The sequence below is a fragment of the Acanthochromis polyacanthus genome, chromosome 3, assembly GCF_021347895.1.
Source record: "Acanthochromis polyacanthus isolate Apoly-LR-REF ecotype Palm Island chromosome 3, KAUST_Apoly_ChrSc, whole genome shotgun sequence".
Lineage (NCBI taxonomy): Eukaryota > Metazoa > Chordata > Actinopteri > Pomacentridae > Acanthochromis > Acanthochromis polyacanthus.
This window is the reverse complement of record NC_067115.1, coordinates 4,278,495-4,294,723: the sequence shown is the minus strand read 5'-3', so window position 1 is coordinate 4,294,723 and position 16,229 is coordinate 4,278,495. Positions and strand designations below refer to the sequence as shown.

General features: G+C 40.2%; 1 protein-coding gene across 2 annotated transcripts; it reads right to left on the bottom strand.

The window, feature by feature from the left end:
• Positions 1-9: 9 nt before the first annotated feature.
• Positions 10-15,066, bottom strand: pla2g6 (phospholipase A2, group VI (cytosolic, calcium-independent)). Of its 2 annotated transcripts, XM_022214020.2 has the most exons (18): positions 14,969-15,066; positions 14,116-14,336; positions 13,008-13,217; positions 11,835-12,015; positions 10,594-10,781; positions 9,692-9,788; positions 9,249-9,431; positions 8,801-8,909; positions 7,535-7,651; positions 6,139-6,229; positions 5,578-5,741; positions 5,349-5,499; positions 4,796-4,932; positions 3,546-3,700; positions 3,341-3,392; positions 2,123-2,238; positions 1,886-1,959; positions 10-1,159 (listed from the first exon to the last, which is right to left on the bottom strand). In XM_022214020.2, exons 2-18 carry the CDS (start codon positions 14,328-14,330, stop codon positions 1,015-1,017), a joined length of 2,385 nt encoding a protein of 794 aa, XP_022069712.1. In that variant the 5' UTR covers positions 14,331-14,336; positions 14,969-15,066; the 3' UTR covers positions 10-1,014. The 2 variants fall into 2 exon arrangements, with proteins under 2 accessions (XP_022069712.1, XP_051801822.1); XM_051945862.1 differs by lacking the exons at positions 10-1,159; positions 1,886-1,959; positions 2,123-2,238; positions 3,341-3,392; positions 3,546-3,700 and adding an exon at positions 3,751-4,525.
• Between the last annotated feature and the right edge of the window lie 1,163 nt (positions 15,067-16,229).

Sequence of the window (16,229 nt, the reverse complement as noted above, 5' to 3'; positions counted from 1 at the left end):
AGCCACTGGTCAACATTAACAGATTTTATTACCATACTAGTATACACTTCAATAGTTAATCCAGATACAAAAACAGAGAAAATAATTTGTTGCCTTCTGTTTATTTATGGAAATAGCAGCAGGTCTTCTCTTCCTTTGTCCTTCAAGTAAATGCATAATTCAAGTGTATGTTCCACCCTGGTTACACGGTAAATACGCACTCAAAACACTTTTACAGCAGACTGAGAGGTTTGACAGTGTACGAAGAGAAACTAAGTTACCGACAGGTGTGAGGCTGAACATTGTGGTTAAAGTCAGTATAAATAACGTAGAAAGGCATTACTGTAAACCGTCTTGTGGGAAATGGAACGAACACGGGGCCCAGAGACATAAGGCAGAACTGGTTCATCCCCGCCATCAGTGAAGCTGCGCTACAGTTTAATGCAGGTTTTACTGCAGGATCCCTTCTGTCATGTGGTTTTTGGGAAAATATATTCATCTTGTGTGTAGTTTTAGCTGTTTCAGTGAAAAGAGGAACAAGGGAATAAGAAATGAGCCGGAGAGTTTTTGTTTCCCAACACAGTGCAGACAGGGGGAGGAGGACAGTTAGCTGAACACATCAGTCAGTTTCTTGTTGGATTCAGTTCTTACCACTTCCTTCTACATTTCCTTTGTATTCAGACCAAATAGAGGAAGATGCCACAATCTCTCCTTCATTGGTTTTATATACAAACAGTAAGCTTGAAAAAAAAAATCAGTTATAAGGTCACAAAATGCTACACATGTTGCTGTTCAAGAAGTTAAGATAAGTCAGTTGTTTCTTGTGTTGGTTTTCAGTATCTGAGATGTTTCACACGTTTGCTACTGTGCGGCCACATGTCAGTGTAAATATGGAAGTCATTGTGGCCACGCAGACTCACTGAGTGTTTGAATAGAGAGGCCACACAAGCACAGACATTACATGGTACTCCAGTCTTTGTGTCTTGTCCAACCAGTCTTGACTCTTCACAGCCTCTTCGTGGTATTTTTGTGCTTTCAGTTGTCTAGTAGTAATTTTGCCAGAGACTGAAGGACATCCCTCTTCTCATACAAGTACATCTGAGTTTCCCACAGCATGTCCACCAGGACAGCATCGCTCACCTCGTCCAGCATCACCTCCTGAGAAAGCTGGGGACTCAGTCTGCACAAAACACAATGGAAACAGTGAATAGGGACCAACAATAAGAGCTAAATGAATGCGTGAAAGTCTGCAGAACAGTGTTTGAAACAAGTCTCTGCTTTTTTTAACCACCTCCTGATGATAAATTAGTATAAATACATTAGCAGTCAAAAGCTTGGACACATCTCATTCAATGTTTTCTACATTGTAGATTCTCACTGAAGACATAAAACTATGAAAGAACACATGGAATTATGTTGTTTGTTATGTGGTCAAAGTTTAAAAGGCCACGGCCCTGTCCTCAATGCAGCATCTATGTGATATGTAGTTTGTCATTCTGCATCCGTGTAGCGTTAAGATCAGAAACTTTACAGATGATACTACTTCTGTTTCCCAGACAACTTTTCTGAATCAGTGTGTCATCATCCTCTCCAACCCACAGACTCTCTCTCAACCACACTTATGCCATACACTGATGGCTAGCAAACAAGCATTCTTTCAACTATTGCTCTAATTAATGTCTGCTGTAACACCTAAATGTTAGTTGTTTTTTTTTATTGCACCTCTGTGGTCGGACTCACTAAACGCAACACGTTACAGCACGTTAAAAGACTGAATAAACACTGTGATAACAAGAAGTGGGCCAAGAAAAGACGTTTAGCCAAAGTTCAATCTGATAGAGAGATAAGACGGACAGCAGAGGCAGCAGGATGTGAGAACCAAAAACAGCACGTTCAGTCAGCTGACCTGTGGTAGGTGGTGTCGATCATTTCACACCAGGCTCTGGCCCTGTCCACTGCACAGCCATCAGAGTCTGTACACTGTGCACGTGTTTTTGAATTAAGACAAAGAAAGCATTACTAGAATACGTCGGTTACTACTTATCATGAACAAATTATGAAGAAACTTGAAAAGCGTTAAAGTGGAAATTGATGGTTAAAGATCAGCCATCACTGATTTAAACACAAACAGTGTTTTACTCACGCAGTCCACCAGCATTTTGCCCAGTTCCTTAGCTCCTACAAAACTCTTGGCCAGCTCCAGAGGGTTGGAGGGTCGGAAAACATCCACAGAGCTCACCACCACCTGAGGAGGTTTACCTGCAGACACGCGTATTTAAAACAAAAGTTTACAACTAGCGGGACTTTCCTCACAGGCAACTCAAGCTTGTTATTTAGAATTTGTTATATACGTTTTCCTGCGTACCAAAACTGTACACAGTTGTCGATGCAGCAGTGAGAACAGTCGACTGTCCACACCGCCACCCATATCAATATGTGTAAACTACAGAATATGTTGATTAGCATCGTGAATAAACCACATCCATCTACTGACATACAACTACTCATGGATGTTCCATGGCACACCTAATTTGACACGAATAGTCTAGATGGATAGAATAGACACTCTCCTAACAGCAAGTAGCACTTATAGAGGTTTTGGGAGTTTTTTTATTTTTGTTGTTTTCACCAATTGTCACAAGATGAGATGTTAGGATCAAATCCTCACTAACCTCCAAGAAAAACTAAACATAGAAATGCATAGAAAATGTTCCGTGTATCATTGTCCATAAATATACAGCAGCATTTTTCTGTACAGGAGTGTTGTAGCACACATTCAAGTCAGCCGTTGCTGGGACTTGCAGCACGGCTAAACTGAGTTCATTTGGGTCCAACTGAGTGTAACTTATTCTCAAAGAGTTAATGCGATTGTCTTTATTTGGAAGATATGAAAAATACAAAAAATTTAACTCCTTGTTTCAAGTTGGGACACACTGTGCTCATACTTTTTTTATTCAAGTGCTAACATAACTGCACAAGGGTTTTCTAATCATCAATGAGCCTTTCAACACCATTAGCTAACACAATGTAGCATTAGAACACAGGAGTGATGGTTGCTGGAAATGTTCCTCTGTACCCCTGTGGAGATATTCCATTAAAGATTTCCAGCTACAACAGTCATCTACCACATTAGCAATGTCTAGACTGTATTTTTGATTAATTTATTGTTATCTTCATTGAAAAGAAATGCTTTTCTTTAAAAAATAGGAACATTTATAAGTGAGCCCAAACCTTTGAACGGTATTGTATACGTGTCTTTTATTGCAAACAAATGAAAACTAATAAACAAGGAGAAACCCGACACACAACACATTTAGAGTAACAAAGTCAGTTGCCATTCAGTCACAATTATGTGACCTACCTGTACCAAGGGACACCACTATGCCCAGCTTCTTAATGTTCTCCTCAGGACCCTGAAAGAGATAAATCACTGATTCAATGATCTGTAATGATGAATAAATGATCTAACAAAAAACAAACGGTTTATAATTCCATATAGCTGAGCAGTTGAGTGTGCACTTAATAAAAGACCAACAGAGACATAAAACAGCTGTCAGATGGCCTACCTCTGCTTTCAAGGCCTTGTTGTACTGATGGATTTCTGACATGGCGTCTAGTGTCGGGTTATTGGCCAGCAGCCCTCCATCCAGAAAGCGGCCCATTGGTCGGAAGTAGGTAGGAGCAGCACCGCTGGAGCGGGCAGCTCTCCACACCAGTTGTTCTGTTACGAAGACAAAGAACTGAGTTAGACGAGAATAACTTAAGCTTTCAAATTGCAAAGAACATTGGTTAACAGCAAAAATATGTTCATAAAAGTACAAATAGCACAACAGAAAACAAAGGAATAGTGTTTTAAAGTAGTTGCATCATTTTCCTTTTTGCTGTGATCTTGAACATTCCTCAAAAGCATGTGTTCTCTTGTGGACTGCATTTAAATCAGCATACTGAGATTTGTGTGCTATTTAAATTGAGACGGACAAAAATAAATTCCTTTGAATCTGTTTCCATTAAAGGATTTTTAGACTCTCGCACACCAATGTTTTGACTGAATTTATTGAGTTGGCTTTCAGGTTTTTAGATATTTTTAAAACATTTTCTCATAACCAGAACGTAAAAAGGACATTATGATGGAAATCCTCAGGAACAATAATGGCCTCCACTCATTTATTATATCTCATTATTTCAATACTTCCCAGGAGTATTTAACAGTGATTCATAGCGACAATAATGTAAATAAAGCAATCGAGACTCAACCTCGTCTTAACCAATTAAACGTCATTTGGTTATTTAATGGTTATTGAAGTCTTTGCTGAAATGAACACCCATTATAAGGTACTACTAGCGTTAGTGACAGTGTTTGCTACAAGTGTGATGGTGCTTGATGAACAAACGATAAAGACTTTTTAATACTATGTATGGATCTGAGTAAGACCTGTGCCTGCCCACAGACACACATGCGTCCACACACCTTCATCTGTCACCTTCCTACGCTTTCTGGGTGGCTCTTCTGTGTATCCTACTATCAACACATCCTCATCCTCCCATCCTGTAACAACAACAGGGCTGGCACTCAAACAGCACAGAACAACCAGACTTCGTCATGAATACAACATTCAAACTCAGACCCAGAAACTTCCTTTTTTGTAGACCTGAGAGCTTGTTTTCCTGCTGAGATTAGCTCATCCTAGAAATTACCATTACCTGTGGGTTCTGAAAATGGCTTACTTTGGCACCATCCAGTGGTGTGATCAATGCACTCCAACATCTTTCTATTACATTTAGCATTTAACATGAACAAAGACAATTTCTGAGGTACCTTGTGGGGTGGTGAGAGGCTTGAATGTGGCAGTGGTGGCATACGGAGGCTCTCTGTGGACGGATGGAGGGTTGTAGTTCCTGAAGATGTGCAGCTCGCCAGGATGTCTGTCTGCCAGAACACTGGTGACCATCACCCTGTACAGAAAGAAATAAATGAGTGGAGAGAAAAACAGAGACAGGAGAGGTCAAATACATGATGGTGCAGAATAAAGGCATGATTTGGAATTCTCCCTTAAATCTGAAAATTAGCAGTTGCGCTAAATGACAAAATATTTCCAGAATCCGGTTACATATTTCTGTGCATATTTTTGTGTGATAACCCCACTTGTGCACGTTTCTAAGCAGCTTAAGCATTTAAGCGAATGCATTGGTTAAATAGCAAAACCTAAAAAAAACAAAATGATACATATTTTCTTTTGGTGCAGTCATGCTAGCTTACCCTATCACCTAGCTAACATTTTAAAATGTCTGAAAAGGGCATTTTCTGCATTTTATCCTTGGCACTTTTCTTTTTCTCTCGAGTATTGCTAGCTGTTGATGTGAACAGATACCTGGGGAATTGGACATCTGCCATTTTGGTGTTCTCTCCAAATTCTTTCTTCAGAAAGTCCTCCAGCGGTGCTGATTCATAAGGTCTGGACCCTTTGAACACCTGCTCCTTCATCCTAAAGTACAGGCAGCGCAGGTACTCCATGGACTTCCCTGCACGTAGAAGAAACATTAGAATTGTGCTGATTCTACAGTACAAAATCTAAAGTAAAAGGAAGTACACAAACGCACCGTGGATTATAGCGAGGGCCAGGATGCCCCCAGTGCTTGTTCCAGCAACCCAGTCGAAGAGCTCTCTGGTGGGTCTACCTGCCTCTCTCTCCAGAGCGATCAACATCTGGATCAGCACCAGGCCTTTAATCCCTCCACCGTCCAGACACAGCAGACTGTCCGTTCTGCAGGACACAAAGCAAAAAATAAGATCACATGAATGCTTTGGCACATTCATGCACAGAAAGTCCTTATTTAAATGAAAATATCAATAAAACTAATCAGGTTTCTTAGGTTTGATATAAAATGACTGGTATGAAGAGGAGGGATAAATCTATACATTGTAGTTAAGTTTGCATTAACTGTTGTCCTCTTCATGTGGTCACAAGTTTTATGACTGGTGGCAAACAAAAGCAATCTTTCTGATTTAACTACATTATTTATTTACTTCTTACACTGAATGAAAAGGCAAACAAATGAAACCTAAATATGTAAACCAATGTTAAGAGCCTCTAAGCAGCAAAAACTGAAAGTACATGTCATTATTTCTTCCTCGTAACATTAATACAGTCTTCCACTCACTTCTTTTTCTCCTTTCTGTGGCCATCCACTTCAGAGTAGCCTTTGCTCATTGCACTCATTGCTGCCCCCACGTACATGATGTCCTCAAACCCTGTAAGCCAACAACAACAGCTGTTGGTGCCGGACTAACACATGACATCAAATCTGCATGAAGAACAGAAAACGGAAAGGGGCCACTTCTCAGCAAGCCACAAGAAAATTCAGATGTTGTTGGGTTGTTAAAAGTTCACAAGTTCCAGTTTAAACTTTCTCCCACAGCACTTCAAATGCACTCTGAAAACATGTTAATCTGAAGATGTGTCAGTAGGATTTACAATAAGACAGAACCCTAAAACCCATCTTTTTGTTACATTTTAGACGATCCTCAAGTTGCACAAAATGCAAGGTATATTGGACCATAAAATGTTCAGCATCAAAGGTTTGGGGTCATCCAGACATTTTCATGTTTTCCATGAAAATTCACACTTTTATTCATGTGCAACATAATTGCACAAGGGTTTTCTAATCAATGAGCCTTTCAGCACCATTAGCTAACACAATGTAGCATTAGAACCAGGCGTAAACTAACCGTGACGTCACCGGTTGGTTTCAACACCGAGAAAATGAAGCCCGGATTTTGCTACTTCCTGGTCGCCATTTTGGATTTTTTGGAGCCAGTGACGTAAAAAGCGTCATCAAACAGGCTGGACCGGAGAGCAACTAGGGGCAGGATTGCCTGAGGACTCTCTTATCCCACCCACATTTTACCGCAGAGGCTTCTGTTGCTGTCTATCAAGTATAGCCACGCCCCCTGGCTCCGCCAACTTTAACGATTTATTCAAAATTCAGTATTGATTTATTTTAAGATCGGCCACCTGATCTCTCATTTTGACCATGAAAACTAACGGGAAAAAAATCCTGAGCTGTAGAACATCAGTCTATCAAATTTTATTTTCTCCAAAAATGAATTGGGGGTCTATGGAGAAAAAGCTTTTTGGAGCCAACCCTAGCGGACGGCAAGTTTTTGACACTTCCGGGTTGGCTTCAATTCTGGAGCCAGATGCTACGTCCATCTTTATATACAGTCTGTGATTAGAACACAGGACTGATGGTTGCTGGAAATGTTCCTCTGTACCCCTATGAAAATATTCCATTAAAAATCAGACGTTTCCAGCGAGAAAACAACATCTGCACTGGATCTCTGATTCATTTAATTCTATCTTCATTGAAAAAAAAAAAAAAAACATTTCTTCTTCTTCTTCAAAAAAAGGAGATTTCTAAGTGACCCCAAACTTTTGAAAGGTAGTGTAGGTGATAAAAAAAATTCACAAAAGATCTCCCTTGTATACATTTAAGAGGAAGAAACGCCAAAACAGAACAGTGAAGGAGAGGGAGAAGCGAGGGACGATGGTGTTACCTATGCCTTCAGGCTTGGCCTTGTTGTAGATGGGAGGAGGACTGCCAGGGGAGGGAGGGAGGCAACGCTGCACTCCTACACTACACAGCATGTCCAGCAGTATCTTTCTATTAGGACCTTTCATGTTAAAACAAACACACACAGGCAGAGCAACATGTTGGACATGCACACACGACATAAACAGCAGCGAGAAAGAAGAGACGTACAAACAGACAGATGGCAAAGAGAGAGAGACAAAGGAAGAGAGAAAGCAAGAACACAAGCAAGCTGTTAGCAATTATCATGCATCTTCAAAATCAATAAGTGACAGTAAACCCAATTTACCAGCCTTTCTGCTTCGGAGCATCAAGTGCGTGGTTTTGTGCATCCTCTTTATGTGCATACATCAGATACGCCCATGCATTAACTTTCTATCAACAGTTATTGTAAGTCCAAAACATGAGTGACAGAGTTCAGGTCCTTAATAAGAAATCAAAAAGAAATTTGACAATGTTTAGGAATTTAAAATGCAGTTTCTTTCAAAAGGTACAAAATCGCATTCTTCTATCAGCTGCAGCAAACTGTAAAAATACAACCAGTGTGCCACATTTTCAGGCCAAAATGCAATGCACGTCAATCTGACATGCACCTTTGTGGCGGGTTTGTTCTCACTAATACAGAAGAACGGAAAAAGGAAGAAGCTTGATTGCACCTAAATTTATCTCCTGAGACTGGTGGGCCGAGCTTCTTATGACTTTATGTCAAATACTCTGAGTGGTCAGAAAATTAGAAACACTGTAATGCCATACAATATGACACTCTAATCATTTTTATCGCTAAAAAAGTAAGACTAAGAAACTTCTGTCTTCTCTGACAAACATTTCTAGCTTCAGAATACAAAATATTTTCAAACGTCGCTCACAGCAGACCTTCTGATCAATTATCTTCCACAATGTGGCCTAAGGAGTCACAAAATATTTATTTACTGCAGAAGTTGTAAAACAAGATTACATATATTGACCAACTGCACTGAAGATGGCATGAGATGCATCACTTTGTTCTAAAAAATCACAGTCTGTCCATTTTCATGCAAAATCTTACCATGTATGCAGAGGTACATGCTTTTAATGAGACTAATGCGATCAAGCAGGTTGATTAGGTCAAACAAGTTAAGTTCTGATTTTATTGTCCAAACCCAGGCTGTTCTGTAAACGCCTTATTCAACCCCCTGTACACCTCCTCCTCACAGTTTAAGGCGCTCTTTTCCTGCCTTTCTCTCCCTCTTACCTTTGCTGGTGCGGGCAGCGATGAGTCCAGGTGTTTCTCCCAGGTCGTTGTGGATCTCCACATCAGCTCCAAACACAATCAGAGCTTTGATCAACTCTATGTGGTCCATCTAATGAACAGAAAATATGTACATTACTACTTTTTCAAAAACGCATAATGAAGGATAATAAGAAAACATAATCTTTGGATATTCTTTATCTTTTCACATTATTAATCTGTGATTTTCAATACATTCACAGGCAGTAATTTAATGTGTAATTTCCGTTTTAAAGTAGTTACATCAATGACAGTCATTTTTTCACTGAGAAAACCTGAATTGTGCAGCTCTGATTACAAAAGAAACAATATCTTTCTTTCAAGCAATGCCTGTCCCATTCTACATCATTCCTTCATTTCTTGCCTTTGTCTGAAAGATAATACTAACGGTATACATATCTCGCGCACACACCTTCATAGCTAGGTGTAGGGCTGTGTTCCCATCCTGACCCTTCAGGTTGGCATTCGCCCCATGAGTGAGCAGCACCATGGCCGCCTCAAAGCGCCCCCTCTTGGTCAAAATGTGGAGGGCGCTCTCTCCGGTCTTACTGAGGTAGTTCACTGCACAGCCGTGCTCCAGCAGCATACGACACATCTGGCACAGAGAGACCACGACAGCAAACATTAAGTCACACTTTGACAACCTGCAAATCACTCCAACAGTGAGTTCCTGATTTGAGAGACCAGAAAAACACCACAGTGACACCAAGTACAGGCAAAGTACCACCATCCACATGTTTCATCACCGCTTCACAAAGTACATTCTCCAGACATGCATGATCACAAAGCAAAATGCAATTTAAACAGCTCATTATGGATTTCTAATCACTAAACATATGAGGTAGTATTTGTAACCTCAGCGGTTTTGGACCAGTGGAGAGGCGTCCCTCCATACAAAGTGTCCTCAGCATGGAGCTGGCCGAGGTCCGCTTTGAGGATCTCTTCCACACAGCTGACAAACACACAAAAAAAACTTTTAGAGCAAAGTTTTAGTTACGCTTTAAACATTGCTAGTAGTAATTAACATCCATATGAAGACTCTCAGCTTTTATATCCTACCAGTTCTGATGTATGGATGTGAATCTTAGAACATAAATAATAAAATGTCAAACAAAATCACTGCAGCAGAGATGTGGTTTTACAGACGCATGCTACAAATATCTTATACGGCCAGGAAAACCAATTAAGATGTTTTAAAAACGCTGAACATAAATTATACGCTATTGAACAAAATCAGGAAACGGCAAGTAACATTTTTTGGACACATAATAAGGAAACAGACCCTGGAATATATCGTCACAACTGGAAAAATGAATGGGAAGAGAGGACGAGGCAGACAGAATGAAAATGATAGATGGACTGACATCGTGGCTACACATGGAACGGGCAACCGTCACAATTCAGAGAGCAAAAGATCAGATTAGATGGAGAGAAATGATCAACTAGGCATAAAGGCATGACACTTGATTGATTGAAACATGCTGTACAACACAGTGTTTCATTTCTTTAATCTCTGGAAAATAACTTTCAACAACCTCGACAGGTTCCCTCTGCAAAACAATCTTCAGAGGCTCAATAATATCTATTAGAGCATTTTTCAGTACAGTCAGAGTTCCATCTATAATAAAAGCAGGTCAGAGGTAATCTCTTTACTGGCTCAGAGGAAAATCATGACACCCTTTTAGCACCAGTGATGTTATTCTGTAGCTACAAAAGTGATTCCTATTGTAACTCTTTGTCCTTTCTCTCACACTCACCCCTTCTCGCTGTATTTCATGGCCATGTGGATGGGGTAGCCCGTCCCGCCAATGACATCACACTTGGCTCCGCCCCCCAACAGGGCTTTGACTGACTCCACACGGCCCAAACGGCAGGCCACATGGAGCGGCGTCTCCCCGTTGTTGTTCAGCTCATTCACCCCCGAGCACAACCGCGAGCACAGGACCTGGATGAGGAGAGGATGGATGGAAGGACGGGAGAGCAGAGAGACAGAAAGTCATGTTTATGTGCAGCTTTGAGGGTTTAAATAGCAGTGACAACCTCCACAGGGTGATCAGCTGGATTTTTCACACAGATAATGCCATTTGATTTGCAACATATGTCTTTTTTAAGTCAAATTTAAGTTCAAGATTCACTGTATAATAGCTTTAAATCATGTGAAGTGGCATTATCATATGAGAAAACATTAAAAGCACAGTGATCATACATGAAGGAAAGTATGAATTTGTAAAACTACCAACATGGCAGTTTAAATCCTGGCTCAGACACTCTACATAATGGATCATTTAAACTGACTGATTTGGGATTTGCAGGGTTCCAGACTACAACCAAAATGGTGACCTTTTTTTAGAGAGTGTGCAAGCTGAAATTTCAAGTGGTCACATTTGTGTGAGCGTGTGATGATTATGAAGCTGTTTTGGTGTCTCTCTAACTGGCACATGCAGCACCTGTGTCAACCACAGTGGTAGGAAGTATTACAGTACTTTTAGAATTTTTTGCCCGGTGCACAAAACAAACTGTTTACCTGATGTGACATCTTAAAAAAGATGTGATCTGCAGCTCATTATTGAAAACAAAATGAGGACTCAGACACCTGATGATCAGAGAGCAGGTGCAGGCAGGAGCATACCGACTGAACCGGTGAAGTAGTGTCGCCAAATTAAATGAACAATAATCACATTAATGAGTTTAGCCTCCCACTATTACATGAACACGACCAAATTCAGTTTGTAAATGGGCGTTTCTCGTGAAATGCAGAGTGCTGCAACATGCTCTGTTCTGTGCACTCACAGAAAAAAAAAAAAACACTCCGTATTATCTTACGCAGATCTGACATTACAACGCCTTATTTCAATCTTTTCAAAGTAATTTGTGGCCCTACATGGTGATGTGATAAATCGCAAAAAGTGTTGGCATAATTTTGATCGATGGGTGGAGACTGATCCAATGATTTCATGAAGCAGCGACAGATGAATCTCACTGAAGACTTCACTCTCACCTGGATGATGACAGAAGTGTCCTGCTTGGAGGCGCTGTGCATGGGCGTCTCTCCGTTGCGGTCTTTAATGTCGGTGCGAGCCTGACTTTCCTCCAAGAGCTCCTTCACACACGGCAAGTCACCTCGCTCACACGCCAGATGCAGTGGAGTCTGGCCTGACGCATCCCGAGAATTGATCTGACTGGAAACACGAGGACTTGATTGTACTTATGGGAGCTCTGCACACTGAGCAATCAAACAAGTACTTTTGCATGTTTTGGTAATTTATTTTTTACAAGAATCAGTAGGTTTCAAAGCATTGTCCTTCCTTCTAGGCTGCTATAAGTTTATTCACATAATATCAGTATAAATGTTGGCCTGAAGAGCTTTTATTTTTTGGCAAGCTCATGTTATCAGGGTGTGGGGTGTTTGAAAAGTCTCTCTGGTTTGTCCATTTGGGATATTCCAGCATCCTTGATCCAACACTTGGCAGCAAGCTTTTAAATTCAATAGAAGATCAATTTAGCTTTGAACTTTCTTGTCATGATCATGTTTTATCAAAGTCTCCTTCTCATTAAATTTCCTGGAAAACACTACTATTGAAAGCAAAGTGTGTTTGAGGCCAACAAAAGTTGCAACACTTAAATATCCACTGCGATGAATTGACTGTATCATGTGTCTTTCAAGCTTTCAAACTGCTGCATGCTTTTTTTTCTAAAAATGACATAAATGGGAAAATGGAAGGAATAATGTGAAACGATCAGTAGCTAATGGGCTTAAAGTTTTAATATTCACCCTAAGTGTTTTCAAGCCCTACTTACATAAATTATTCATAAATAATCAGTCATTATTTGTTGTATTGCATGCATTGAGCTGGCACTCTCACTGACTCCTCACGATTTTAAGTCTCTAGAGACGAGGCCTGCACATTACAATCTGCTCCTCATTTAGCTGTATAATAATGCATCTGGTTAAAAATAATCCAGACCAGCTCCACATACACATCCTTTAAAGTGAATATGTGGGTTTTGGATTGTCAGTACTATAAATATGAAGACCTTTAAATCTGAAGTACCACTGTTTGACAATTAGCTAATTAAACAAATAATCAAAAACTAACGGTAAGATTCACTGAGACCCTTACAGTCCTCCTCAGAACCACCACTGAATAAAAGTCAACATGTCCCATCTTACCTCTGGACATAGTTATGTTTGAGACACTCTCTTAGGCCCGTCTCCACGGCAATATGGGCGGAGCTCCAGTCTGGGTGGTTGCGGATGCAATCCACGATTGGCTGTGCAGTCTCTGCCTTCAGAGAAAGTGTCTCATAGAAAGGTCGGAGTTTGAGCGCATACTGCGGGAACCAGTTCATGGCATCCTCCTCTGACACCACCTGAAACAGCCTTCAGGCAGTGCAGTGGGTACAAAGTTGAATTTCACAAGAACTGTTTGAGGGAATCTAAATTTATCCCAAAAACTGGAAATGTGTTAATACCATGTGCTCATAGTACAATAACAGACTCCATAAACAACAAAAATGAAGAACAAGAAGGACTTTTTTCCAGCAATAAAGATCACTCAAAAGGGCTTCGAGTCTCTGAGTATATCTGAATTTTACCTTTTGGCTACTACGCTTTCAAAAAGCGCCTTTTGTTTACCGTTTGTATTCAGTTGTGTTTTGGTTCCCACCTTGAATCGACTTGTAGAACACTGATGTACACAGTATAAATGTTTGCAGTTGCAGTCATACTGACACAGTTAAAAGAATGCTCAAGTTTTGAAAGTAGCTTTAACAATCTGCAGTAAAAAAACACAAAGTTTTACAAGCAACTTTAACAAGCTGTAAGATCTTTAAAACTTTTGCTTTTAGATGTCTGCTGTTAAGTCTGTAAAGTCCACAGTGTTTTCAGAGAAAGCTTGACTCGAACATCAAAAATAATAATCTCTGACAACTTCTGAATTTGGTTTCCGTTAAGGTAAAGTCCTTCAACCTTTCCTCGAGCCTCTTTTCAGATCTATAGCTGAATGACTCAACAGTGACTCATTCAAACTAATGAGCTTGAATTTAGTTAAGCTGCTCATTTGGGTATTGGTGGAGGTCAACAGTGAACTAAGCTAAATCAGTACTATTAATACTGAATAAAAGTAGTAAGAATGTCTACAGAAGTCTGTGGAATCACAGAAAAACAAAAAAGTGCATCATAAAACCATAATATGTGCATTTTTAAACTACTCTGACGATTGCACAACACTGCAAAGGACACATAACACCATTCCTCACATGATGCGATCAATACTGACCTCAGAACCACAGCTGGCGTCTCGGGGCACATAAGCAGACAGTCCCACGACTGGCACTGGGTATTTTTGTACAGGACCATGCGTCCCTCTTCTTTCAGCAGAACTTTGCCTGCTCCTCCATAATCAGACAGCGGCACATCTCTCACTCGGTAAGGGTTGGTGAAGAGAGTTGACACAGAGGAGACTGTGTCCAGCAGCTTGCCCAGGAACTGCATTGTTACCTGGAAACATATATTAAATAAGATCAAAACCATCTATAGCACAGTGTCTATGAACTCGGCAGGGTAGCATCTGTTTGGCAGCTCTGCCACAGGATTGTTGTCAACAATAATGAATGATTTATTCTCCCCCTAATACAGGATGTAACCAATCAGGAAGAGCAACAAGTGCAATAAGCCACGTATTACATATTATGGCTGCTGACATCCTCCAATTTGTGGCTAGATAAGTGGAATAATGAGCTTCTCTATCAACATCTTACTGAGGTTTGGAATATTAATGCTAAACTATTGTTAGTACTAGCTGGGCTAAGGTTAGCTGTAGACATCCTGTTTCCTATTACGCTTCTTGCAGCTTTGAAAACTGACGGTAATTGAGACTGGTCTTCATTTAAATGAACAAGTGGCTCCATTCATGCCGCTCACGAGTTTAAAGTTGGGAAGAATCAATTTGAAACCGAAGCTAAACGCCGGAGGCAGCGAGCACTGTCACTGAAACACACCTTTAGTTCATGTTTTATTTCATAAAAAGACCTGAAATCATTCTTATTGCATTTACTACAGTCAGCTAGCTCCCTGTCTACTGCAGCTAATCGCATTAAAGAGTATAAAAGCCGGCTGCTATCCGTGCTTACCTGCTAGCTGCTCCCTGCACTCACTGCCTGACTTCTGACAGATACATCAACAACCACCGCTCTGCAACCAACCCCGTTGAAAATCATGATTGACGTGAGCTCAACCAATCACCGCCCAAGGATGAGAACTGCTAGGCAGTAAGGCGGGGCTTGCATATAGAATGCTCGATCAATCTTTAAGCTGTGAAGTCCCACCAGCAGACACATAGAACCTTGTTATAATATATATAAAACTTCACAGAAATACACAAATTAATTGAGACATAAAAATGTTAACTTGAGAAATTCAAGATTTCTTATATTATCATTGGCACAAGGCTACATACAGTATAAGGAATATATCAAGAGGAACCACACCAGATGGGTTAAGCTGCTTACATGTGACTTTAAATTGTGAATAGCCACTATATCAATACATAAGAATTACATTTAACTTGCCTAAAGGGTTCAGTGATATTATATGAGATTAAAGATGCTAGTTCTAAATCAGTCCTTGGTTCACAAGCCATTAAAAGCACCAATAAATCACATGACTGTATCACTCAGATGATTTCAGATTCAGTTCCTCATGTAAAAATGATAATACTATCATTGCCTTTAACCTCACTCAAATAATCTCAAAAAGCTGCATAAAGTCAACAAGCCCTTAGTCTGCAAAACAAACAAACAAAAACAGTAGCTAACTCTGATTAACAGTTTGTTCCATTTAAAATCAACGAGAGTGACAAAAGTAGTTTTGCAGTCTCTGCCTGCCATTTAAAGTGTACAGTAAAGTGACGCTTATTTAGTAGAATTAAAATCTTTGTTACACCACATTTTCTTGGGGGTAAATACCATTTATGCTTTATCTTCGGGTAAAATGTATAGTTTTGTCCCTTTTTTGCCCTCAGAACAGAGATTTGACATGATTACTGTCATGCTATTCCATAATTTGAGGAAACGGTGAGGCAGGAAAGACTTTGTAGCAGTCAAGAACAGACAGTGTTTGATATAACCAAGTGGATGCTCCCAACCCTGTCTAAAAGTGCTTGAATGCTAGTTTTAGAATGTCTAAACTGAATATTAACAGAGAATGCTGCCTTTGCTGTATTCTCATTCCAGTCAAAGATCAGATCATTTGAATGTGAACATTTTAGAGTCAGATAGTTTAAGGAACCACTGGAAGTACAAAAACAGTAAGTTCTCTTAACAGTGTGACCAAATCTGTCCTTTGTCCTCCACGTTTGACCCATTTTCTGAATCAAAACTTTTTTCCTCAGGC